This window comes from Leuresthes tenuis, unplaced genomic scaffold (genome assembly GCF_036924035.1).
Source record: "Leuresthes tenuis unplaced genomic scaffold, fLeuTen1.0.hap1 SCAF_10, whole genome shotgun sequence".
Classification (NCBI taxonomy): Eukaryota; Metazoa; Chordata; class Actinopteri; order Atheriniformes; family Atherinopsidae; genus Leuresthes; species Leuresthes tenuis.
In genome coordinates, this window is record NW_027325364.1 from 11,750,189 (window position 1) to 11,775,846 (window position 25,658).

General features: G+C 40.9%; 1 protein-coding gene across 3 annotated transcripts; it reads right to left on the reverse strand.

Annotated features, from left to right (window-relative positions):
* Window positions 1–3,159: 3,159 nt before the first annotated feature.
* On the reverse strand, window positions 3,160–25,491 carry clstn3 (calsyntenin 3). Of its 3 annotated transcripts, none has more exons than XM_072394002.1 (19): window positions 25,114–25,491; window positions 24,166–24,232; window positions 21,674–21,796; window positions 19,042–19,252; window positions 18,668–18,876; window positions 17,431–17,580; window positions 16,329–16,514; window positions 15,949–16,236; window positions 15,383–15,495; window positions 13,616–13,775; window positions 12,957–13,040; window positions 12,698–12,846; window positions 11,813–11,961; window positions 9,411–9,637; window positions 9,093–9,254; window positions 8,629–8,774; window positions 8,288–8,423; window positions 5,186–5,370; window positions 3,160–5,112 (listed from the first exon to the last, which is right to left on the reverse strand). In XM_072394002.1, the coding sequence occupies exons 2-19, from the start codon at window positions 24,230–24,232 to the stop codon at window positions 4,963–4,965; spliced, it is 2,895 nt and encodes a 964-aa protein (XP_072250103.1). In that variant the 5' UTR covers window positions 25,114–25,491; the 3' UTR covers window positions 3,160–4,962. The 3 variants fall into 3 exon arrangements, with proteins under 3 accessions (XP_072250103.1, XP_072250105.1, XP_072250104.1); XM_072394004.1 differs by having other exon boundaries at window positions 12,993–13,040; window positions 25,114–25,490; XM_072394003.1 differs by having other exon boundaries at window positions 12,981–13,040; window positions 25,114–25,490.
* Between the last annotated feature and the right edge of the window lie 167 nt (window positions 25,492–25,658).

A 25,658-nucleotide genomic window follows, 5' to 3' on the forward strand; every position in this document is an offset into this window, starting at 1 on the left:
CGTATTCCTCAACGGGCTTACGCACGAGGATGGCAGAGCCCATTGAAAAAAAGCCGAACGTACGTTTACGGGTAAAATCTGCTCGGAGGAGACCAAAGTTCAGCAAAGGGAAAGCGAGTTACAAAACAACATAACTGAAAAAAGAAAATTGATAGTAAAATGTGTACTACTTTATGTATTTTCATAATGATCGCTGTAACCACGTGTGTGTGTAAATGTACCGGATTTTTAATTTTATTTCTACAAAGTAAATTGAACGTTGCACTGAAGAGAATGAGACTGCAGGTAAAGGCTATATGTAAGGTGAATATTTATTTCGTTTACTGTGAATAAAACAACATTTCACTAATGCAGTCCAATTTTAAAAAGAGTTTGAACTAATAATGTTTGTTAGAAAAAAGAAAGCTGATCAAATTCGAGTAAGATAAATCAAGTTACAATCATGTTACATGCACAAGCAGTATGTCTCTTGTTGAATGGGGCGAAACAACGCATCATAATGATAATTCAATAAGATCAGAACTTTTTTCTAAACCAAAATGGAGCATATTAAATGCTCATTCATGCAAAATGTTACTCTGCCTATTGTAAATAACAGGTAACACATATAATAGGTATACATATATTTACATATTAAACATTTACTATAAAAATTTGACTTAAATAAGATTTTTTCACAAACTGTAAATACACAACTTGTTTAAATCAGTTTTGCTTGACCAGCTAGGACATTAAAACAAGATAAATCTTTATTACAATGCTACAAACCTAAGGCAATAATAGATAAGAATATCTATCAGTCCCTCCAGGAATTTACCAGATTGTTGCAGCCAAAAAAGTTAGATTGTGTAACATCTTTTCTTGAAAAAAAAACAGCAACAAGCAAATGTTGCTGTTTTTTCCCTTCTTTGCAATGCAATTGTAGTTGACATAAATTACAAAACTTGGAGTGTTTTTAATCAATATAATGACTAGGTAAACGTTACTTATTTGTAGATAAAGAAGTGCTTCTAGTATTCCATGATGTGACTGTCAGAACACTCATGATGTCAATAACAATGATAAATCATGTTCTTTTTAGTACCTATAACAAAAAAAGGAAGTTTAAAGTATTTTAAACCTCCACAGTAGTTGATTCATTGATCGAATGCGTTTATTTAGTTTATGAGAAACTAAAGTAATTGGTTGAATTTACAATATATTTTCACTCATTGGATAACGATGTAAATTTATGCAGAATTCCCAGGGATTGCTTGGATTATTGTTAACTGACATAATCGTAACATTGCATCAGTCATGAAGACAAATATACAGTAACCGCCAACAATTTTGTAAGATGTTATTAAGCATCTTGAGCAGTATTCAATGAAAAGCTCTGCATTTTTTTAAGTAAAGGTTTTGAATACTTATTCCACCACTGGCTACATGGAGACCCCCTCAGCCTCCTCATTCAACCTGTCCAGATTTTAGAGTTCAGATAAAGAGGTAGTTGGAGAGACTGAATCAGAACAATGTGCTGTAGGTCCAAACTGTATCTTTCCAAGGGTCATAAAAGACTGTGTGGAGCAGTTAACCTTCTGTGGGTTTCTACAGCATCTCTTCAACCTTATCCGAAGTCAGATGAACGCTCTAGTGTTGTAGATGACATCTAACCTCAATAATCTCAATGACTACAGACCAACTGCACAGTAGTTGTCCCACTTAAGTAAGAAAGGGGAGACCTTTAAGGACCAGCTGCAGTTTGGTTAACATGCTCAGTCTGAAATGAACATGGCATCATCTACCTGCTTCAGCAAGCTCACTCTCATCTGGAGAAAGCAGGCAGCTTAGTGTGGACCAAATTCTTTGATTTTCTTCAGTGCTTTTAATACAGTTCAGTCTGGACTGTAATGTGAGAAGCTCAAGAAAATACAGGTAGATACAGCCACAACCACCTGGATTAATGACAACCTCACTAACAGAAGACAGTTTAAAGACTGAAGAGAAGGTGGTCAGCAGCACAGGAGTAGAGTCCTGTCATCTCCAGAAATACTCTGATGACTCTGATGCAGCTGTTGGGTGTATCAGTGATGGACGAGAGGCGGAATACATAAACTGGTCAACCACTTTGTGGCATAGTGTTGAGATGATCACCTCATCTTGAACACAAACAAAGCAAAAGAGAAGGAATGAGTCAAACCCTGTTTCAGCTGTGGAGGAGGAGGAGGAGGAGGAGGAGGTGGAGGTGGTGGAGAACCAGGGCTGTCTACATGAAGAGGCTAATTGTCTTTGATGGCTGCACCAAGATGTTGCATGATCTTCTAGTCTGTGGTGGATAGCGTTCTTTGCAGCCATCTGTTTGGCCAGCAGCATCAGAGGAAGAGATCCAAAGAAACTGAACAGACTGATAAAGAAAGCTGGCTTTGAGCTGGGAACTGCTCTGGAGCCATTGGAGCTGATTGTAAAAAGAAGAATGCTGCAAAAGCTGCTCAACATAATGACAAGACTGCACACATTCAACATAGCATAATGATTATACAAGAGTGTGTTCAATCAGAGGCTTCTGCAGCTCTACTGCAAAAAAGAACAGTAACAGGAGGTCATTAATGCCCTTTAATGCCTTATGCGATGACTGCATATAATGCCTGATGGCTAAATAGTTACTGCAACAATATGATTTCCTTGTACGAATTATAAAAGTACATTTTGACAAATGTTTTCAGACAGAGGCTTCTTCATGTCCACTGCAATAAGGAGTGATAGAAGGAAGTCATTCCTGGTTACAACAGCTTTACACAATGATTCTTTATAAAAACATTGTTTTTTGCCTATTGCCATCTATTTATCATACATACTGCAATATAATTTCCCCTTTGGTGATTAGTAATGTATTATTGAAGTGAAAACTGAAAAGTAACTCTTATAAACGTGGGGGAAATGTAATTTGAAAGTACAAAATAATTAAAATGGAAACACTAAATATAAGTACCTAAAAAAATGAAGTGTTTACTGTATATACTGTTTACTGCTTTGGTACACTACATAAAAAATTGTTTGCAGAGGTCTAATTTAAAGGAAAAATTAAAAATCTGTATGAATAAGGGGAATTTTTCATGGTTACTTCTCATGCACGACCTCTTTCGGTGTAAACCCCCCCACTAACAAGGACACCCTCTCATGAAGACGTCATAGTGTTTTTATTATGAATTTTGTAATGTTTTCTGACACTTTTCAATAACAATTAGTCAGCATAATCCATGTTGGCATTGTATCAATAATTACAGGTAATGTTTGAATAGTAACATAGTAATAATATAAGTTATCAATCAATGCAATGTTTATTCCTTCTTAACATCACACTTAAAAACAAGAGGCTTTATTTACTGACAGCCTTAGCACTGCACGTTGATAGGCTACACAGACAGACAGCAAGAGACACAGAGGGAGAGTGAGGAGGAGGTGACGGGGGTAAAGGCAGGAGGGCGGAGGAGGGAGGGAGGAGAAGGTGAGGAGAAGCACACAGTTGTACATTCATTGAACCAAAGATGCCAGATGGAGTGTAAAGGAAATAAAAAATATTAAGAATGCGAGAAATAAGATTCTATTTGGAAATGTGAAAAATTACCCTGAAGTGTGGAAGATGACATGAGTGAGACGTATCGAAGTATCACAACAATGTGCCCTCCTTTTTCTGTGATTCAGATATTGACAAGTTCTTAAATTACAACAATATTACACACAAATTAAGAGACACTCATCAAGCCGGGGATTATCATCCTTATCACAACTACTATTATCATTATTATTATTATACTATTTTCTGATGCTGGAAAGGTGATTTCTCAAATGGAAAAGAAGGAAATCATAAGTTGCGCCCTCTCAAAAATGTGCAGAAAAAGAGAAAGAGGGGACGCAATAATAATAGTAATAATAATATCATAATAGTCATCATTGTATGTACATAAAATTCATTACAATCGATACAATCAAAACTGCCCAAGCTGAGCGGACATTCTGGAAACAGCACGGGTAGCGTTATGGAGTGTGTTTTTGTGTGTGCATAAAACATCCTATAGAGCAGTGTGCGGTGAGTGAAACAGGGCAGTGAGGGTCAGAGGTTAGGTCACACCACCTGTACTGATACTGTTTTATCATTTTGTGGCCCAAGCTGGAATTTTGCACTCCAGTTTGAAGCTGAAACCTCAGTGGCATATTGTACATGGACTCAACATGTAAACAGACTTTGTCTTGTTGTTGGTAAGTGCTCGAAAATTATCTAGAGCTTCGAACAGAATATAGCCAGGATCCTAAACGGTAAAGCGGTCTGACAATAGCAAAAGGAAAACATCTGCAAGGATATATAGAGTCTAACCTCACTGCCTTTACTCTGTGGTGATTCAGGAACAGGTCAGGAAAGGATGCAAAGAGGGAGAAAAGAGCTTGTGCACAGACTTCTCAAGTCAGTCTAATAAGGAAGTTCTGAGATGTGTAGGGGATCAAGGGTTGTGTCTTTGCCTACAGATCTATTCAAGGCCTTCATGTTGCAAATTGTTCCAGTTAACAATCTTGTAAAGATTTCACTTTGTTATCGATAACAAAAGATAGAATACAATCCTACATTTTTTAAAAGAAAACAGTCCCTTTCCAAACAGCATTACACTATACAGACACATGACCGCTTTGTGTTTAGAACTGGTGCACCACATACAATTTTGGCGAGGTTTAGTCAGGTGGTTAAATTACATTAACTGTATACATTGTGCCATTGAACATTTAGGTGGAGAACAACAGCCCGTTGTCGGCTTTAGGTCACATATGGCATTGAGTGTCAAGAGTATTACAGTGACTGTGTTGTGCGTCGTGTTTGTAAGCATACATTCCTTATACTAGTGTCAGCAGTCGTTGATATTAAAAGTGTTGGAGTGTGTGACTGGTGAGCGTATTTGTGGTTTCCATGAGAACTGGTGTAGATAAAGATGTGGCTCAGTAGCGACGGGCGTTGCCGTCTCTGCCCTCCTTCTTGATGATGATTCGCTGGTCATCGCTTGCGTCGTCAGGTGACTCTGCTGCCTCCTCATCTTCCTCACCCTCTCCCTCCGTGTCGGCAGAGATGCCCATACGCGACTCATAGGACTGTGAGAGCACAAGGACATGTGAATGAAAACGTACTTATTCTGTTCACATCGATCATTTTCACTCCTATTACCTCCATTGGGTTGACGATGATGGTTAGCGCAGAGTCGTCCCATTGGCCGCTACCTTCCTTAGCCCCGCCCCTGGAACCTTCGCCTCGGCGATGGATGGAGCGAATTCGGAAAACGCCCAGGATCACCATGACAACCAGGAAACCCACGCACACCATAATGATGACGGTGGCTGCTCCTGGAACCACTGTAGTAAAACGGTGATTATGTGTCACACGTAATCCAGATGTAAAGGTTTAATGCGCTGATACTGCACTTTTTCTTTCCTCCAAAAGTCATGAAAAGACCAAATGAGCAATCACAAATTGTTCCCTGATGTGCTGAAAAACTTGATGCAACTTCACTGTTGCTCAAAAGTGATGGAAAATAAATGAACCGTGCTAATTCAACGAGCAAAATGTGAGTTTATTTGAAGTCAATCCTAAAAACAGGGTCCTGCTCTTGTAAATACACACTCACACACATTATTACGAGACTGAAATTAGTTCCTCTACAAACCCACTAACTGCCTGAGTAACATTGCTAAAACCCGCAGAACCCTGTTTAAACCACAGAAGGAACAAACTGATTTGGGACTGAGAAACGTCAGTGATGTACATAAAGGAAAATTGCGTGTTTGTGCATGTTTCTCCTTCAGAATTTACTTTATATTCAGATAAGGAAAAAACTCACTGATGTCTTTTTTACTCTAAATTAAGTTTAATGACATGTAGATTGTGAGCATCATGTTCTGTTTGCATTAAAACATGATGGTTTCATGTAAAATATTCACTTAGGGACATAAGTGTCATAAGTGGGTTAAGGTGATTTGCTCTTCTCAGATTTACTCATGTGTATCTTGCTGGTTTCATTTGGCTTCTTGGCTCAAATAACATCCTCTTGTTTTCATTCCTGTGCAGCCTGTAACCTTGGTAATGTTGGGATTGTGTCACAGACTGCATTAATAATTTTGTTTATCGTTTTGGTGGCACCTCTGTCTGTCGAGCTATGGCAGTGTCAGAACACCTCCTCTGAGCTAAAATAAAGTGTTGGATTCCCAGTTTCACTTAGTTTTCCTTTGGAAATGTGGTTTCTTTTCCACAGCAGGTGCAAATGAAAGGTTAATTGCAACATGTTTTTGGCTTCTTCCTTTCAAGATTGATTGGATGTGTGCATGTTTGATATGATTGATATTTTGAATTTTTTTAGAAATAATATCCCTCTCCAGTTAAAACATTTCCTGGATTTTTTTCAAATATTGTCAGAACCCAATAACTATATTTACTATGAGGCTATTGTATTTTCAGAAATGAAGAGGAGCAGTGTAGCAATTTTGTTATCATTCTCTAACTTCCCACTGAATTCAGATTGGAACTAAAACATCCTTTGGTTACTTTATAAGCCTTTGCACATCAAGCCAGTGTTTGTATCTGCTATTCTAATATGAAAGCTTGTACAGTGGATCTGATGTTTTATTCATCTATCTATTGGGGATATTTGCTATACATGGGAAAATGGAACAGTCAAGCAGCAAGGAAAGTTTTGCTTTCTAAATACTGACTGATCTAAAGTCAAAAGCAAGGAGAGTTTCTCAAGTTCAGTTTGACACCCTGCTGGTAACTCTGAAACCACATAAAACAGACCATCAGTTTCCAGGATCCTTGTGTTCTTTACACTAATTAGGCTCATCCTGTTTGTCTAATTTTCAGCCTCCTCGTCCCCTCCATCCTCCTCTCTGTGACTGTGTAATTGTTAGAAGCAAATTCTCAGGGGGAATTCCTAAAATGCACCCAGAAAGAGAGGAACAAAGGGGGGGGGGGTTTCGTTGGAGGAGCTTTAAGCAAAAATTGGACTTGTGTCCAAAGTCTTTCAAGAGAGAACTGTTGTTTTAAGACTTTGTTTTATGATCTTCTTGTTTGATCCTCTTTTGCATCTTTCACTCATTTGCATCACCCCCTCATGACTTGCTGTCCATTCTATGACTGCATGAGTGTGGTGAGCGTGTATGTTGAATGCTGCTTTTGTGTTCTCCGGTGCGGCTCTATGGGTCTTCTCTTCATCTGCACGTCTCAGACAAATCACTCGTTAACTTCTGCAGTATCCTGGCTCTGCTCTCTGCTCCTCAGCAGATTGTCAGTTCACCTTCCAGGTGCTATGTTACAGCTGGCTAGTCCTGTTCACTATTTTTCCTGACTTTCAGCAATTCCTCAGTTTTTTTCTCTTTGTTTGTGTATTTGTCAGGTCTGCAGTGTTGGTGTGCTGAACCAGCTGTCAGTTTCGTTCAGTGAGACTCAGCCACTCAATAGCAAGATGCGTGCCTGCCTGCCAAACTGCCTGCTCACCTGCTTAGCTCACACTCTGACAAACTCAAACTCCAAGACTTAACTACACGTCGGTTCAGGTTTCATCGTCTGGCACCCTGCTCAGACAACCTGACTGGCCACGGCTGGCCTCTCTGATCCCCTCACCATCACATTTAGAGTGCTTCGTGGAGGTCCACTCGAAAAGCAAAGAATCGAAACTCCTAACTTCTGAAAAAACTTGTGAAACATCTTTCTGGCTTGTCTGCTTTCTGGGTCCCACTTTCGGATTTATATCTTAAAACCATAACAAGAACAACACCAGCCTTTTTCACAAATAGATCCAGGTTTGTTGATTGTTTCACGCCCCAGAATTATAACTGAAGGATACTGTGATTTTGATGTTGTTTCTCCAAGAACAGGGATGTCAAACTCCAGTCCTCGAGAATCACTGTCCTGCAGGTTTTAGATGTTTCCCTGCTTCAACACACCTGATTCAGGTTGATGCCTCATAAGCTGGTTTGTGCAGAATTTAACAATGTTTTGCAGAGATTAATTTAATCTGAATCAGGTGTGTTGAAGCAGGGAAACAACTAAAGCATCCTTGTCATGGAAAAACAAGAGTAGACTGTGGACTTGTTTAAATTAGTCTATTATGGGACTAATCTATTTTGGTATCTTACTTGCTTATATCTATTCCTCTTACTCGATGTTTTTTTAAAAAAAAATTGTTATTGTATATCTCTTCTTTTATGTTGATAAAATAAAGCCATGAAAAGGTGCTAAACTTTGCAAGATTAGAAAGAATTATAAAAAAAAGGTCACCTGAGTTGCGGTGTGGATTGGGGAGAGTATGTCCGCTCAACTCTCCAGCATGGTGGGATGGGTGGAGAAACTGCTGCTGGGAGGCCAGCAGGTGAGACGGGTGATACAGACTGTCCAAAGAGTGGAGGAAGTTCACCTACAGGGAAAAAAAGAAATCAGAAGAAATATTACCTCCCCTTGCAAATCCCATGTCTCTTGTAACATTTACACAGTTACTTTACACAGTAAAACTAAAACATAAAGGCTCAACTTTCTATCTTTTCTGTAAACATGTTCCCAAGGTCGAGGCTAATATGTGAAGGATTTTTGTAAGGTGTTATGCGTTAGATGCTTCTCTTGACCTCCAGAGTCAGCTCATTGCTGGTGTATCTGCCGTTCATCTCAGAGCAGGACAGGCGGAACCGCCTCTCAAAGCGAGCAGAGCCCTTAGCCAGACGGTAGCGAACTGAACGAAGGACGTCCTCGTACACAGAGATGGATTCAGCACCTGGAGGTGACGTAAAACAAAAGCAATTGAGCAAAATAGAAGACAATAAATGTAGATCTAATGAGTCTGTGACTGTTTATCACAGATGGTTGACATTTACTAGATTTGCATTGGGAATCTCAGATATAGATTTTTTTAAATGGAAAAAAAAAATTCACTTAAAGGTGATGTCACATATTTCTGTCCACCAATCAAGAGTTTTGCACATTTTCATAGTCTGACTGTCAAATATAAGACAATAAAGTAGCACTGAATTCTAATTTTCTGAATAAGTTTATGTTTAATTCAGTCTATAAATGGTGCTGTCTACAGCTCTACCTGTAATGGCGATGTAAGCAGTAGTGTTGATGATTTCTAGTCCTCTTTCTCGCACAACATCCATGTCTACCAGAAGCTCCTCCCTCTCTGGGTTTAGCTCTTCTCCCAGCGGCTGCACCTCACAGCCGTCCAAAGTGTGAGCCACGGCATCAGACATCAGGGCTAAAAGAAAAATGCAAAAACATTACTGATGTTCAAACAACACGTGTGCAGACTACAGATGCTGAAATCCAAAGAAAAGTTGAAAAAAATGTGGAGAATAACCATGAAGAATTGGCAAAATCTCCTGAAAATTAGCCCCTTTGAGGGATGACTCACCTCCCCCCTCCATCCCCTGTGTGGCTGTGTTGACAGCATGTGACAGGGAACAGACGATGCGGAGCTCCGGGAAGAGGGGAACGCCACGAGAACCTTCAAACTCAGGAGCTGGACGAGCCAGATGAGGACCTACCCCAGACAGAGAGATCTGGGGGGCGTCTGGCTGGAGGACAACCAGATATCCTTCCAGCTGCTTGAGGGACAGGCAGCTCTCCTCATTGAAACATCTGACCGACAATCAAAGAAAGTAAAGAGAAATCATTTCTCTTGATCATGCTAAAGCAGCTTCCATCGCTTTGGAGTGGTTGCTTTAATTTATTTTTTTCAGATCTCTTTTAGTGAAATCCCACCATGAGTCTTGAAATGATTGCCATGAAATATGATTCACACATTGCTGTCTCAAATGCAAACTTTGGCAAGTACTCAAAATTCATTTCAAAATTCTACCGAGCATTGCTCCTCCACAAAAACCCTGGCAGGTTATTTTTGTTTTGCAATTGTGGCACTGCAACTGGCAAAATTTAAGGATTTTGTTTCATTATTCTGAAAAAGCAAAGAGTCTTAAGGGGTTGAGATGAAACTGAGGATGACTGATTTATCATGTTTTGCGCAGCTTACTCCTCCTCACACACGCATTAATACTCTCAAACGTCTTTAGACTATCTTTGAAGTGTAAATTCTGCACTGGTAAACATTATTGTTAAAGATTATACAAGCTAAACCTCATCATCCTGATGTTACAGCATTGTGACTGAGTGGTGTACATGCTGCATTGTGCACAATAACATTTGACTCCACCGCTGTGTTTTCTCACTCCAGTCCCCTGATTTCACCATGACCGTGACTGCAGTGGTCTGTCGTGAAACTAGAAATGCCAAATGTCAAAGTGCAGCAGCTCTACAGTTAAAAGTCATTATCCAGCCAGAAAATGAGAGCATATCAGATTGATAGCAAGCTGCTAACATGTATATATATACACATGCACTAGAGTTCACCGAAGGGAGATAAAGCTGATTAATCTGTGAGTGTGTGTGTACGTGCTATATTTTTACTATCAGAGTGAGCAGCTGCTTCTATCGGCCTCTCCAGAAGGGCCTGCTGTTCAGCCATCTGGGTAACTCCTGGCTCAAATCAGTCTAATCTTCACACAAGCAATAAAACATGCTGAAGTAAAGAAAAAAAAAAGCAAGTGAGCTCTGCACTTGAGCAGAAATCAAACTGAAAGAAAATCTGCCCATGACCTTGAATCCCGGGGATCTTAACAGTCAGTGGAGAAAAAAAGCCTTCCAGTGAGACTGACGACTTGGTGATCATCTTAATCTTACAAACATGCGATCAAAACAACAGTCCCCAAAGACAGTCATGAGAATATCTGTGCAGGCTGTTAGTATGGGCGTAACTACACAATATACCACAAAGTATACGGCAGGACTGTACTTCTCAGGATGAATTAATATTTAATCAGTTAAAAGTGACTGCTAAAGCCAGAGAGCCAGCTCACAGTTGTTAAGCATGGTTGAGCACTGACCCAGAAACAGAGTTTGTGTGCTTTTTATTTCACAGCCAGGCGATTCAGCGCAGTGAAAACTGGATCAATGCAGGGTTTGTGCAGGAGTTGAACAGTGCTGTGTTGGGCATACTGACCATAATACCAAAGGTAAAAGCTAAACATACAGTTTGTCTTTGATTCCTACAATATTAAAAGATAATGGTAAATTGTTCAAAGACATATTTCCAGTTGGTTTAATAGTAAGAAACCGGCCTGCATTAAAAAACAGCAAATCATTTAATTAAAACTGAATCCCGCAACAACTTCAGTTTGCTATAAAAAGTCATTCTGCAGCTGCAGTTTACTCTGTCAAAGAAAAAAGTCACTTGATGAATGAAGAAAGAGATAAGATATTCCATGTTATCTTTTGCTTTGACATATTCTCCATATAATCATCTCTTTCATCCCACACAAGTCGTTATCGCAGCCGAGCCAAAGTCCACGTACAATGGGCTCAGAGTCAGAGGAGTAAGCAGCAGCACAATATGGAGTGACACTTTATCTGACTGTGCCAAGAAAATCCAACCCCCTGACACTTGCCAAACTGTTAGCAACAATATTGTTTGTGATGTTGTACAGGGGCTGTACAACATGATAATCTACATTTGATGGATCACTTTCTTTCTGCATTGTCATCTCACTGCTTAAATTATTCTAACTTTTCACAATGAACAACACTCTTTGAACAAATGTTTCCTTTTCAGTCAGAAGACATGTAAGCCTAGTTAGCGAGCAAATTTTGTCAAGCAGAAGGGTTTTCGCTGCATTCTGACCTGTTGGTGGTGAAATCAGTGTCACTGTATGAGACGCTTTAGCTGGGTTATTGATGCTCCAAGCCTGTGTGTTTTTGTACCTGAGTGAGGTGGTAAGCTTGAGTGGTCGGACTCCAGGGGTGGCGAAGCGTAGGGAGTTTCTGTAGGTGACCTGCTGCACTGCACGGTTAAAGCTCTCAATGTCATCTCCCTCCAGCACCAGCACAGACTGGCTCGGGTTCACGTGTACCTGGAAGACAAGATGTTGCACTTCACAGTTTTTAACAAAGCTCCCCCGTGTCGTGGCAAGCAATGGTCAAACTACGTTGTACCTAAATACAGAAACAAAATAGATGATTTATTTTGTTTTGCTCCACATCTGTATTCAGGTAGTATTAGTTACTACACATCTGTTCTCTATCAGTTGATTATACTCATCTGCTCCTTTTGTTTCCCGCCAGATTGTCTCTGAATTTTTTCTGTTAAGCTATTTTACTTATATTGTATTATTTAATCTGACTGATATTTTCAGGTGGGCCTGTATTTGTGTGGCTTGAATGAGTTTTGGTCCTGACAGGTTTACAATGCCACATACATTGTTTTGCTTCTCAGTGAATACTCCTGTCTGCTTCTCGAAACTAAAGATGTGCCGACCACGGATCACTAGATGTAAAACACAGCATCTCCTACAGCGTGTATTTCAAAGAAACTGGAGCATCACTTAAAGCTTAAGAGCAACAATTTAACGATTGCTACAAACCAAACTAAAAGAAGGAGGTATAAATACAGACTTTGCTTTTTGTATTGAGAAAATTTCATTTTTCCATTTCTAAAATGTTTTTTCTACCCATCAAGTATTTTCGAAAAGTAACACATGCACATCAAACAGACTGGAATATCTGTGTAATATGTTTTAGGAACTAGTTTATAATCACAGGTGTAAAATAGACTCTGACAGGTTGACCTATAGACCTTTCAGGTGTTACCTTCATTCCAGAGCCCAGAGTCTCAAGGTCTCCGAAGTCCAGCCCCTCCCTGCAAGCGTACAGACACTCCACAACGCTGTGAGGCTCCACGCTGCCAGGACGCACCGTCACCCCCGATAACAGACCATGGTAGCCGCCTACATACCTCACTACAGAGTGAACGCAACAAAAATCATCCCTTTCATATTTTTAATTCGCACATTAATAATACACCAACAAAGACACAGCAAAACAGCAGACTTCACACCCTCACACTGACATCTGTGTGAAACACGGAGGTCACCTGAGTCTTTACCCTCTGGGATTGTGTTGTTTAGTATCTCCTTCTGCTTCTCCTCAGGCTCTGCAGGGAACACCAGAGAGAGGGAACAGAAAACAGAAAACAATAAGGTGCACTGAGAGCGACACTTTAGTGTTATGAGGGATGAAAAGACAGGGAGAGGAAATCTGGAGGTGCAAAGTTCGACAGAAAGATATATATATAAATAAATAAAACACGCACAAGTGAGAAAACTGTAGACGATCTTCAAAACTGCAGCATCTCCTCATTATCTAGCAGCAGCTGCTGCTGCGCAGGCAGAAGAAAGGCTGTGAATGTGTGTGCGTGTGTTTTCATTGGTAATTGGCAGCCAGAGTTTCCCATTTTAACCAGCGATACAGATTTAAGTGGCTGATAGCTGTCTGCCCCCTGTGTTGTTCTGCTGCTCTGAATAATTGATCAGTTATATTATTAGCTCCTTAAGACAAAACCCAACTACCAAACTGCGTAAAATGAGGGGAGAGAGGCGTGATGCAAAGTTTTTAAGCAGGTTGTCGTGTGATGAGGGTTTGTAACTTGCCAGAAAACTGCAGCCTACTATCTTTTGTCATGTTTGACATATACAATTTACCACTGAGCAAAAAAATTCTGTGTCTCACCCCAGCAGGCACCGATGAACATCCTCTGGCGGGGTGCAGGGTTGGGGATGGCTCCGTTGTCGTGGATGAGGGCGGGGTCGAAGGTCACTCCATCCACGTACAGAGTCACAGATGGGAACTGCACGCTGAGTGAGAGATGATGCCACTCGCTGTCACACACCTGTTAGACAGAGATAACGTGGAGTCAACATGAACAAAAGAAACAGCTGAATTATCTGTGGGACGTTCTACACATTTACTGGCTTGTGGAAATCAGCAGTGGATGAAGTACTCTGATCTTTTCACCCGCAGAAAAGTGTCTCCTGGGACTGATAAATTATTACAGAAGACATTATTTTCATTGCTGTTGTTGCAGGTTGAGAAAATTATATTACTTTCTTTATGTTCAGTTAAGTCCAACAATAAAGGTCAGCTCCCTCCAGGAGGTCACAAGGTAAATCTGATCAGTTGCGAGATGATTAATGGGTACAAAACACAGAGACAAAATCCTATTACAAATCTCCTTTTGTGGGCTTTTATGTTTTTTTGCCAACTGTCGGATACTGCTTCATCTATGGAGAGGGATTTAGAGGGGAAACACTAACACATTTTACATGTGACAAATAAGTCTAAAACAAGACATTTCTTTATTGTAAGCACCCACAAGCTGAAATAAAAGTAGACATACTTCCCCACATCTGATGAATATTTCATCTGTGTAAATTCCAGCACAAGCTTGGTTTTAGTTTTCTATATAGATAACGTCAAAGCGGAAGGAATGCAACACAAGAGTGACAAGGGAATTATAAAGATGGGGGCCAGAGAGGAAATATGAGAGTAACAAGATATTGTGGTTCAGACAGAGGGATTTAACAAATCTCCTCTGTATCAGCTCAGCTTCTTTTAATCCGACTGACTTCAGTCTGTCTGAGACCAGTGGCTTCAGTCAAAACAAACCTGCTTCCCTCACCACACACACGCACACACCAAACTGCACACACTCACATATGTTTGTAAGTGTGCCACATGATGAATATTCTAAAGAGCTCGCTTCTCATTTCAATGTGCACCTCAAATACATGTTTATGATAATAAAGTACGTTTTTAGCTGTCTTCATATCTGCAAAGAGCCCTGCTTTTTAGATACTTTCCAGTGTATGAGAACATAAATCAGATATCAGCCTGGATTTCTCCAGATTTCATAACGGTGCCCATGTGTGGATGGAGCTGGTAATATAGTGACTGCTCCATACCTTTCTGCGGTTGGCTTTATATTGCTTTCAGATAATTTGTTCATATTCCTAACACACCCAAATACCAAGTGTGTGCACATTTTCTTGAGTTTGTGTTTAAAAACAGCTGGTGATGCTGATAGTTATGTTGTGGAGTATGAGATGTAAATATAGACGTAAAGATCTTTATATGAAAGAAAGAATTAATGCTGAAACTGGAACAGAAAATGTTTAAAAAGCTCTCTGATCGCTCTATTTTGTCTTTTTACAGATAACTAACTGAGTAATATTTTAGAAAGACAACCACAGAAACTCAGCTTGTAAATATAATGCACAAAGCGTGATTGTACAAGATGGGTTCTATCACACCAATATGGCATGTTTAATTAAGGATCCTTTTGTGCTCTTTTTCAGCAGAGTAGCTGCATCTACTATGAGGGATGGGTCATATGTTAGGTATGGCACAGACCCAGAAGTAACTACTGAATTTCCTTCGAATCAGCCTAATTTCAAGGTAGCCGCACAGAAGAAATAAGAGTTTCAGTTCCCCCTGTACCTGTTCCAATTTCCACAAGAACTTGACAGGCCGTGCGGCTGAGACATCGGGCCAGTAGAAGAGTGAGAGGCGGCAGCCATGGACAGAGAGAGAGTAATGCGAATAGGAGTCATCTGTAAAGCAGGAGAGCAGAGGGACAGAAGATAACTGGTGTATCTTAATATTACCCAGCATTTGTATAGAGAATAATGACAGAAATAAAACTCTGCCCTGCGTTTATCATAGATGCCCCTATAAAGTCACACTGTTGTAAATGTTAACATGATTTTGACGATTTATTTCCTGCCGCAATTACAGCATTTTACAGTTCTGCTGTCCACTTGGCTGCACAAGTGGAACAGCTGGAGGTTAACTGCTTCTCTCAAGAGCACCTTGATAGTATTTGTTGAAGCTAAAAACAGTTTAGCTTTCTATCTGTTTTCCCTGCAGGCCATGATAAACGATAGTAACTATTTCAAAATGTGGAGAAAAGTGACGAAACAGCTTTCTTTACTCAAATGTCCAACTGTAGTGTAATGAGAGTCTTCAAACCACAATGACGTCGATGTCTGGGACATGAAACGTACCATTCTTGACGGTGCTGCACACAATTGTCTCCTCATCCTTACGATTTCCTCTGGTCTGAGTGGTTGCAGGCTGGATGTTGGCACCACCCCTGCGCATCCACAACTGGAGGGTGAAGTGGTCACCTGACAGTGCAGATACAACCGAATCAGGCACCACAGCGACGTGACTGGAGCCGTTGAAGGAGAAGACTAAGGATGAATCAGAAGAGGGGAGGGTAGGCAGAGCCGAGGTCCAGTTGGCAGAAGGAGACGGAGGTGGGAGGAGGTCCACTTCACCCCTGACAGCACCTGACAAAAAAAATCAAAAGAAAACTGACGTCAATGAAATAGGTTTTAACTTCGTAGTCATCTTTTGTTTTTAAATGTAAAACAGAACTCACCACACAGTCGCCGCACAGATCTGTCAGAGTAGCTGTCTCTGTCGCAGCCCTTCCCGATGTGGCCAGTCTGGAGCTCTACAGTGGCCTGGATGTTCCACACAGTCTCTTCACAGGTCTCCAAATGAAGGCTGGGGAACAGCGGGATGCTACCTGACCCAGGTGTGTACTCTACACGCTTGGTCCATCCTGAAAATAAAGCATCACAACTTTACCATTCATCACTTCAAAATAGTTGAGAGGGTTCTGAGATGGAGAAAATAACACACCATCCTGTTTCTAAACAACAGAATGCGATGAATTGCAAATTATATCAACCCTATGGAAGAATAGTTCAAAGGCAACAGAAATGATGAAAAATATATACCGGTATTCATTTTGAATTTGATGCCAGAAACAGATGCAAAAAATATATTGGGACAGGAGCATGTTTACTTCTGTGTTGCGTCACCTCCTGGTAGTGGTTTGTCTGTAAGCCGACTTACTTAAAAATTCCTTTAAAGAAAAATGACTAGCCTGAGAATTTTGAGGTGGCTTTGACACAACTTTGAAGTGAATAGGATTCTTGTGTAGCTACATTTACTATGACTTCACTTGACTTGATTAATCAAATCAAAACATATTTTTAAATCACTTCATTTTGTTTCTTGAATGACTTTTTTTTTCCTTCCAAAATCCTATTACACAAGCTCAATGAGCTAAGTGAATTATTGTCAAAGCTGTGATGTTAATAGGTCAAATCATATTAGAATTTTGACAAAAAAGCAGAAATGAAAGATTCACAGATAAGCAAGGCTGTTGAGAAACTACGCTCAAACTGCTATGAAATCTGCTGCTGATTATGGTATGTGAAATCTAAAAATACATTTTCAAAGTTCAGCTGATCACCTTCTTTTGATATTACTTCCAACACCACCTCTTTAAAGGACAGCTCTTGATCTAAACATACCACGTGAAGAGCTGCCCACTCGTATTCCAACTCATAATGAATGTTACATCCACGAATCAACTGATGAAACACCTAAAGCACGTGTCTGAGGCCTCCAGAGATCTATTTCAAGATAAAAATCAGGACAGAAAAAGAGCTATCTGGAACATTGATTACCGATCCAGCCGGGCTTGCAGGACGGCTTGACCGTGACAACAACTTGGGCATCAGCCTGAGCACGATTCTTTCCACAGTCAAAGGCGGTCACCCAGAAGGTGTGAACACGCTGCCGCTTCGAATCCAAAGGCTCTGTGTTCTTAATGTTACCTAGGAGACAGAGAGCGACAAAGAGAGGACATGACATAATGAAACAAATGGAAATAGAAATACCGGATTGGTCACCAACAACAAGCTTCTGTGATTGAAAGCCCCACTAAACTGAAAGCTCACTGATAAAGCTTCTCCTGCTTCACATATGCAGTAACAGAGACTCTACTCTGTTTAGAGTGCTTTATATTCAGAGGGCAGAAAGAAAACAGCAAAAATTGAGGAAGATAAATTGCACAGAACGAGATGAAAACTGAAGGGTTTTCTTGTTTTAAAGAGATAAAGGTGAACAAACAGTGAGTATCTGTGAAAGGCTGACAGGGCTCAGCGTGCCGGCTGACAAACAGTAGGCAGGAAAGAAGATGCATTGACATGGTGAGAGGAGAATCAGAGGGAGTGGTAGAAACAGAGACAAAAAAGACAAAAAAAACAACAGAGAAATAAAAAGCAGACAGCATCCAAGTGAGGTTGGAACAATAGACATTTGTGCTGCTGTACCAGTCTGTCCAAAAGCAGAAAGAAGCAGCTCATCCTCAGCAGAACCCTTCAAGTTCTGGAAAATTCTGCACAGTCATGCTAAAACAGGGCTCTCCTCAGTTGCTGTCGCATTACAAAAGGGACACATCTGATTTTCCACCAAAATAAGTAAGTGGACACAATAACGGTGTGCAACATTCATCATTTTCCACCAAAGAATTACATGACTTGAGCCAGGAACAAAAGGATGCTATAATAAACCAAACAGCTGTTGTAGAGATTTTGCAGAGGCAGAACAATAGTTCACCCACGCAAAGTCTATTTTAAAATCTTTTGGTTTGTACCTGAGAGAGGTATTGAGTCCCTGCAATTCTTTCAAATTTTCGCTAAGCAGACATCAATGTCTCAGCAGTGTCTGCCGTGGGTTTTTCATGTCTTGAGGACATCCAGAGTTTAGCATCTGAATACCAAACTGAATTTATCGATTCTACTTACATAGGGGACTGTAGACGAACATCAAAGGAGGGACAATACAGAGAGGAGTGGGAGTTGCAAATGATAGACACATGAATGTGTCTAAGTTTCAGCTGTAAGAAAAAAATCATCTCACCATCGTTGTCAATAGCAAAGGGCACGTTGGGAGTGATGATGTCATAGAAGCAAATCTGGCTGTACTGCGGGGAGCAGTCGGCATCCAGAGCCTCCACACGCACGATTCGGTCAAACAGACGCCCCTCTGGGACCGAAGCCTCATAGCGACGTTCAACAAACACGGGGGAGAACTCGTTGACGTCGTTCACACGAACATGCACAGTGGCCCTGAGGGAAGCAAGAGTGGGAAACCAAACACGAGCAGAGGGAAGCAGATTAATTCAACAAGAAGAAGCTAAACTGTCTGAGTAGTCTTTACAGTGCACAGTGTGACTGTGATCATTAACAAAACAAAAAGGATTTTCTTCTCAAACTGAGAGGAAGGGGACTAACTTGTGGGATTTTTTGCTGTTGACTCCATCAGGCCCCTCTCCGCAGTCGTAGGCCTGGATGGTGAAGCTGTGCTCCCGCTGGCTCTCGCAGTCCAGCGGCTCCTTGGACCGCACCAGACCCTCACCAGTGGAGCGGTCCAGAACCACTGCTTCAAACTGGACTGAACCTGAACCCAAGGGGCCATTATGAACCCGGAAGCCACAGATTTCACCTGAGTGGGGGAGGGAGAAGGTGTGAGATGAGCCATAATAAGAGACAATCCGAGCAACTAACTGAATTTAACGTGTAACATGATATATTAGAATAATTCTGTCAAGAATATGAGTTTCTCTCTGATTCTGATTATTGAAACACCAGCTTTGATCTGCCACAGCCTTAAGTATCCCCGTGAGCTGCTTTGAAGCCGTCTCCTTACTTTTCTGTGCTTTAAAAGCAATTTACAGTTTAGCTCCATGATTTATTTTGTAAATCATTTGTTCAAATAATCTCTCCTGGAACTCCCCACGGCCATTTCTGGTATCAGCATTCTCAAACTGGAATAGCTTCACAGTTTCTGCTTTTATCATAAAAAATTATGCCAGTCTACCAAGTCAAAAAAGAAGTACAAAAAAGATATATTACAATAATATCCACAAACACATATTCCAATAAATAAAATAAAATTAAAAAACTGGAATACTGTGTTAGATGTAAATAAAAGCCAAAAACTTTTATTTCTTGAAAAATGTACGCTCGTTTAACTTTCATGTCAGCGACACGTTTTCCACTTTGTTGCATTAATTCCTTTTATGAACGTTTAAGTGAACTGAGACACATTCTTGCTTGTTACAGAATTTTTTTCAGCCGCTCAGCAGTTTGTCATCTGCTTTGCTGCAATTCTTTGTTTGATTTTGTACAAAATGCTTTCAATAGCTGGCAAGTCTGGACTGCAGACAGGCCAGTTCTGCACCAATCTCTTACTACAGAGCCATGCTGCTGTCTGGGTGGCAGCATTTGGTGCTCCAAGAGCTGTACATACTGTTAAATACTGATGGAGCTGTTACAGATGTGCCCACTATCTATACCATGTACACCAACGTACCTCTTTATTCCTCTTTAGATTATTTCCTAAAATTAATCTTAAATTGTGACTTTGTGACTTTTTTTCTCAGTCATTATTATCATTATTTCAAATGAGCTTGTACCCACTCTGGATTCATCTATAATTTTTTTCTCCGTGGTACAGTTTGAACTTGCATGCGTGGGGCCGGCACCAAACTGTGTTCACTGATAGTGGTTTTCCGAAGTGTTCCTGAGCCCCTGCAGTGATGTTTTTATAACATAATTATATCTGTTTCTAATGCAGGGTTGCCTGAAGGTATGCACATCACAAACATTCATGGTTTACAGTCTTGTTCATAGTAAGACATTTCTCTGGATTTTTCCTCCTCACTTATTATTTCTGAGAGACTCATCCTGTCTGTGATGCTGATTTTATACCTAAACATGTTACTGATCCGTTGCCAAGTTCAACTATTCCAGCTTTTTGTTGCCTCTGTCCCAAATTATTTGATTCAATTAGCATATGTTTAAAAAAAACATGAACATATCTCACTTTTAGCATTTGAAATGTCTCTGTACAAATTTTAATTCAACATAAGCTTTAAATAATTTGCAAATCAGTGCATCTGTTTTATTTATGTTTCACATCAACCAAAGTGTTTTGGATTTGGGGTTGAACAACAATCAATGAAATATAAAGTAAGAGTCAGCTATTCAGTCCAAAGTGGTCGTACTGTACAGATTACGATACACAAACCAGACGCGAGGTACCATAAGACGGAAAACGCTCTCCACTAAAGCTTAAAAAAGATTTTAAGTTATGTATCCATTACTGAACTGAAAGAAAATATTGTAATACTGAGCACATAAATATCTAGAGATTGGTTTAAGATATACGTTATCTCCCGCAGGTAATTGTTATCAGAATGGAATAAAACAAAGTACAGCCGCGACTCCAAATCAAAATCCTTGGAATAGCAGCTGATCTTTATTGGCTGACATAAGTCAAAGGTTCATGCTCAAATGGCTAATTTTCTTCTTCCTCTTTGACATGAACTCAATATATTTCAGGAAGCCCCTGAGTAATTCAAGTTGATCTTTCATAATTTGACTGAACATGGTTATTTCCAGGACTCCGAGAGCAAATACGATCACCTTATTTCATCAGGCTGCAGAGGCAGAACGCTGCTGACTGCTCATGCAATGAAGGCTTGAATTACACTATGATGGTCTAAAAATAGTGGACTCTGTGAGTGAATACATTACTTATAATATTTAGAGGGCCTGCTGGGGAATATTGCTGGCATTGGCAGCAGTCTCGTGACTCCAAACTGAAAAAATGTGTGTTGTATTTACAATAAAAAGTTAAAGGAACCAAACAGAAATAAACCATATCCTCAAACTGGTCACACGGCTGTATCATCAAAGCTGGATAATCATCAGTCTGCTTTAAATTATCTTCAGTTTGGCAATGTAAAAACAGAAGATTTGACAAATTTCTTCAATTCCCAGCCATTTGAAAAAGATTTAAATGCAAGTATTCTTGAGCATCGTTACAGTCCTCCATGCGGCTCATTGTAGTTGGTGTTACCAGCATAGTGAAGCGGGGCATCTTTGTCCAGGGCAAAAAGAGGGGGATTGAGCAGCACAGTGTTGTCGTTCTCCATGACAATCCCCTGGTACTCTGTCTCGATCCATGGCTTGTGCTTATTGGCTGAACGGCACAGAGAAGAGACCGAAGAGGCTTTGGGTTAAATGGAGCAATTAGAAGGAACCAATGCATCTATTTTTAACACTCAATTATGGGGGAGGACATGGTGAGAGTGTATGAGTGGGAAAAATGCATAATGTGTGACCACAAAGAGTCAGTCTGATCATATTCATCGTCTTCCCTGTACGGGCCACCTTCCTTTGTTCACATCAAGCACCACTACACACACCCTCCTGGTTAACAGTATAATTAAAGCCCATCTGATTTCACCCTATCACACACTCACGCAGAAAAGTATTGCCCAAATCAGTCAGCTAAACTGGTCTGCCACAGGTGCTTCTCAATGACATACCAAAACCGGCAAAGTCAGAATCAAATGCCTGAGGTCTATTGTGAATTTAACCTTTAATTGCAAATTAATTATTCATCCTCATGCTGAATGTTCTGTGCTGAGTGTTCAAAGGCCAAGTTAATGAGCCAGAATGATGACGATTTTACACTCCAGCAATGAGCGAAAACAAAAGGCGGAGTGCCCTTCCTCTGTTGTCCCCAATCTCCTAACGCAGAAGCTATAGAGTTCGAAATCAGACAGAGACTTTTTTCTTTGGCGATTGCTTTGTTGTCACCACAGCGAATTTTCTCGAAAATCTGACTGGAACTAATTTCGCAGTCACACCAGTGAGAGGAGAGACACCACAGGGAAACGCTGCTGGTTCTGAATTTGATCAAACTGCGCTCTCTTTAAACAAGAAGCTGGGTATCATTTAAATTTTTTCGTTTTTACTTTCTTTCTTATTACTTAGAGCACCACATCCTTTCAGATGCACTGTCGCTGAATGTTAATGTCTTTTTCCTCTCAATGTTCCCAATCACATTTATTCAAATGCTTTGATAACAGTGCTGAAATATAGTACTATTCATTTGCATTTTATACATCTTTATCCCTCTACTTTTAAAAAATTAATCAGTTTGGAAAACAATCTGCTGTATTTTGATAATTGAGTGAATTTAATGTCTAATACTAGTCTCAATTGTGAGGAATTTACCAATTTGTCTTTAGTGATAATATAACCAGTATGTTTTGGTTTTGGAGTTTGGACATGTATTAACCACCAATTGCTGACTCTAGTCAATGAATACATCAATAAAATATTTGGCATATTCATTGATAATTAAATGATCAAAAGATCTCCATATTTCCCCCGCTACAAAAAGATTCTCATCTTCAAATTGTCATAAATGTCTGAACATAAACAGCCACACAAGAGCTTTCTCTGCATGACAAAACCTAACGTCTTCAAAATTCTGATTTAAATTTGTGCATATCTGAGTAAGTAATGAGCACAAATCCAGCCAAGACTTCAATGCCAGACAGTTTTTAATGCTCTACGGTTTAGACAAATTTTAGCCCGTACCAAAAGTGGTTGGGGTTCAACACTAACAACATCTCCACCTCCTCTTTCCACAGTCCTCTTGCGTGTCTCTTTTTTGGTCATTTATCTCGTGCCCTCTGTCCCCTCTGCTGATCCCCCCGCCCCCCTTATTCCCTCCTCCCTGCTATGTAGCATTAATCTGAGCATCAGGCCTGTGGATTACATTAAGGATTACAGATTGAGAGGCATCTCGTTCCATCTCTCTGTCTGTCCCCCCTGGCACTCCTCCTTTTTCTGTCACTCTATCGCTCCGTAACACTCACCCATCCATCCCTCATCATCTGGGCCCCTCACACCAACACACATATGCACACAAAAGGCCCAGTATGTCACACTTTTCCTTCTTTTTTCTCGCTCGTGTCACCTGATCTCACGTACCACCTCTCTCCATCAACCTCTCCCCCACTCCTCCTTCCCCCACCTTATCACCACCCCCCCCTCCACAAACATATCCTCTCCTGTCACGGCTCCTTTTGCTCTTTTTCTCCCAGCCTATCTCTTTTCCCATCTCCTTAAATTTCTTCATCTTCCTCTGCGTCAATCTCTTCTACCTGCTTCTCAGACTCTCTCCCTAAAACTCCGGTCTTTCACTCGCCTTCCTTCAGCATGATAATCATTGAAACAATGATGTTGAATCAGTCATGGTTATCCACAGTGATAAATCTGCTATAAACAGGGAAACAGATCTATCATCTTCTCAGTCACACCACTGGCGAAACAGGCGCATGCACACTGGGTCATGAGCAGGAAACACACAATGTTTATGTATGAGGAACTGAAGATGTGTGATGCAGGAATAACAATAAAGTCATCAGGATTACTTAAGGGAAACGCAGCCATGGCCCTGTCTGAAAACCTAGACAGGTGTGCGTCCTATGGCAATGTAAACCATCATCTAAACACATCACAATTACCAGTCAAAAAGGATAAGGAACTGACCTTTGTTGCCATTGGCAACCGAAGTCAAGCAAAGTAGGAGGAAGGAGAGAAAATTCATTCTGTCCATCTGAAGGAAGAAAGGAAAGAAAAGGAGGAGGGGGCAACAGGGTGGGGTGAGGATAGAGATGGTTGGGAGGGGGGTGGTACAGTACATGCATCAACAACTGATCAGTAGTGGAGGAGACAGGTACAGTAACAAGACAGAAGAGAAGGCGGAAAATCAGGCATATCAGATGGTGCACACAGGGTTGTATATTTGCTGCATTTGTGCTAGAGAATCTACAGTAAAGTGTCATGTCTGTAAACCTTTGGAGACCTGCTAAACTGAATCCAGAGCTGCAGGACCGAAACAAGAATCCAGAAGCATGTCACCATAATGCCACCACTTTCTGGTTTCCCTCAGTATCAGACTGACATGCTTGCAGTCTGGCTGCCTAGAATAGTCTGTGGAGTCTGCACACACCTGGTCATAGTGTGTGGAAGTAAAACGTTTTGCATGTGGCATTGTGGGTGTTTTACCAATGTTTCATTGTGGTCTGTTAGGTAATAAAAACAGCTGATGTCTTGAGGCAGCAGCCACAACTGAAAAATGAGTCCTTGGAGGGTTTTCATCTCACACTGACAGAACAAACCTCTCTATTAATTGCTACAGTGATAGACTACATAGAAATATATACTGACTATCAAGAGAAAAATGGAAATACACAACATGAGTCTCCATATGTGCACAGGTTGTTCAGGCTATATATACACACGCACACGCACACACACTCGGGAGCAAAAACATGCTATGCGACAATTATCAGCTGATTTTCATCACTGGCTAGTATTGACCACATTAGCAGCTCGGGCTACAGGACTGAATTTAGTCTTATTTAGACGTTACAGTGGAGTCCGTGGAGGAAATTTCGCAGAACCGAAGGGTTCCCGAAGCAGATTTGACATTACCGTGGCGAGTGTGGTGATGCTCCTGGTTGGTACCCTGCCTCTACGCTCGCAGCATCCGCCTCTCACGCCCCTGCCGCTCGACTCGGCGATGCCCCGCAGGCTGACAGCACACCAAAAACCTCCAGGTGGAGAAGGACACAGGCGGATAGTCTCAAACGAGGACACGCAGCCGGGTATTAGAATCAGGGATGACAAGTGAGGAGGAGGAAGAGCAGACCGACGGACGTCCTTGTTTTTTCAGGAGAGGAACGGGAGAAAAAACGGTGGGAATGTTACGCTGGCGTCCCCTCCCTCTCGGCGCCTCTTAACCCGCCCACACTGCGTCCTTCTTTCCTCTCTCAGGCCCCCACCAGCCCTGTACCAGACTGCTGCTCTGGCTGTTTTCTGCTGCACATTGAGTGACTCAGACCCAACACAGCAATTCATCTCATCTCACGTTATTTGTCAGCTCTTGGCCAGCTTGATGACTGGCACACTTGCCCACCCCTCGCCTTTTTTGCGTTTATGATTCATTTCCACACATTTTAAAACAGCGAAAGGCTCAC

Excerpts from the sequence above, each read along its gene's own strand:
- clstn3 (XM_072394002.1), bottom strand. The coding sequence starts at position 24,232 with ATGGACAGAATGAATTTTCTCTCCTTCCTCCTACTTTGCTTGACTTCG. Across the intron at positions 17,581-18,667 it reads CTTTGCTATTGACAACGATG|GTAACATTAAGAACACAGAG; the intron begins GTGAGATGATTT and ends TCTGTCTCCTAG. Across the intron at positions 13,776-15,382 it reads TCTTGTGGAAATTGGAACAG|GTGTGTGACAGCGAGTGGCA; the intron begins GTACAGGGGGAA and ends TCTGTCTAACAG.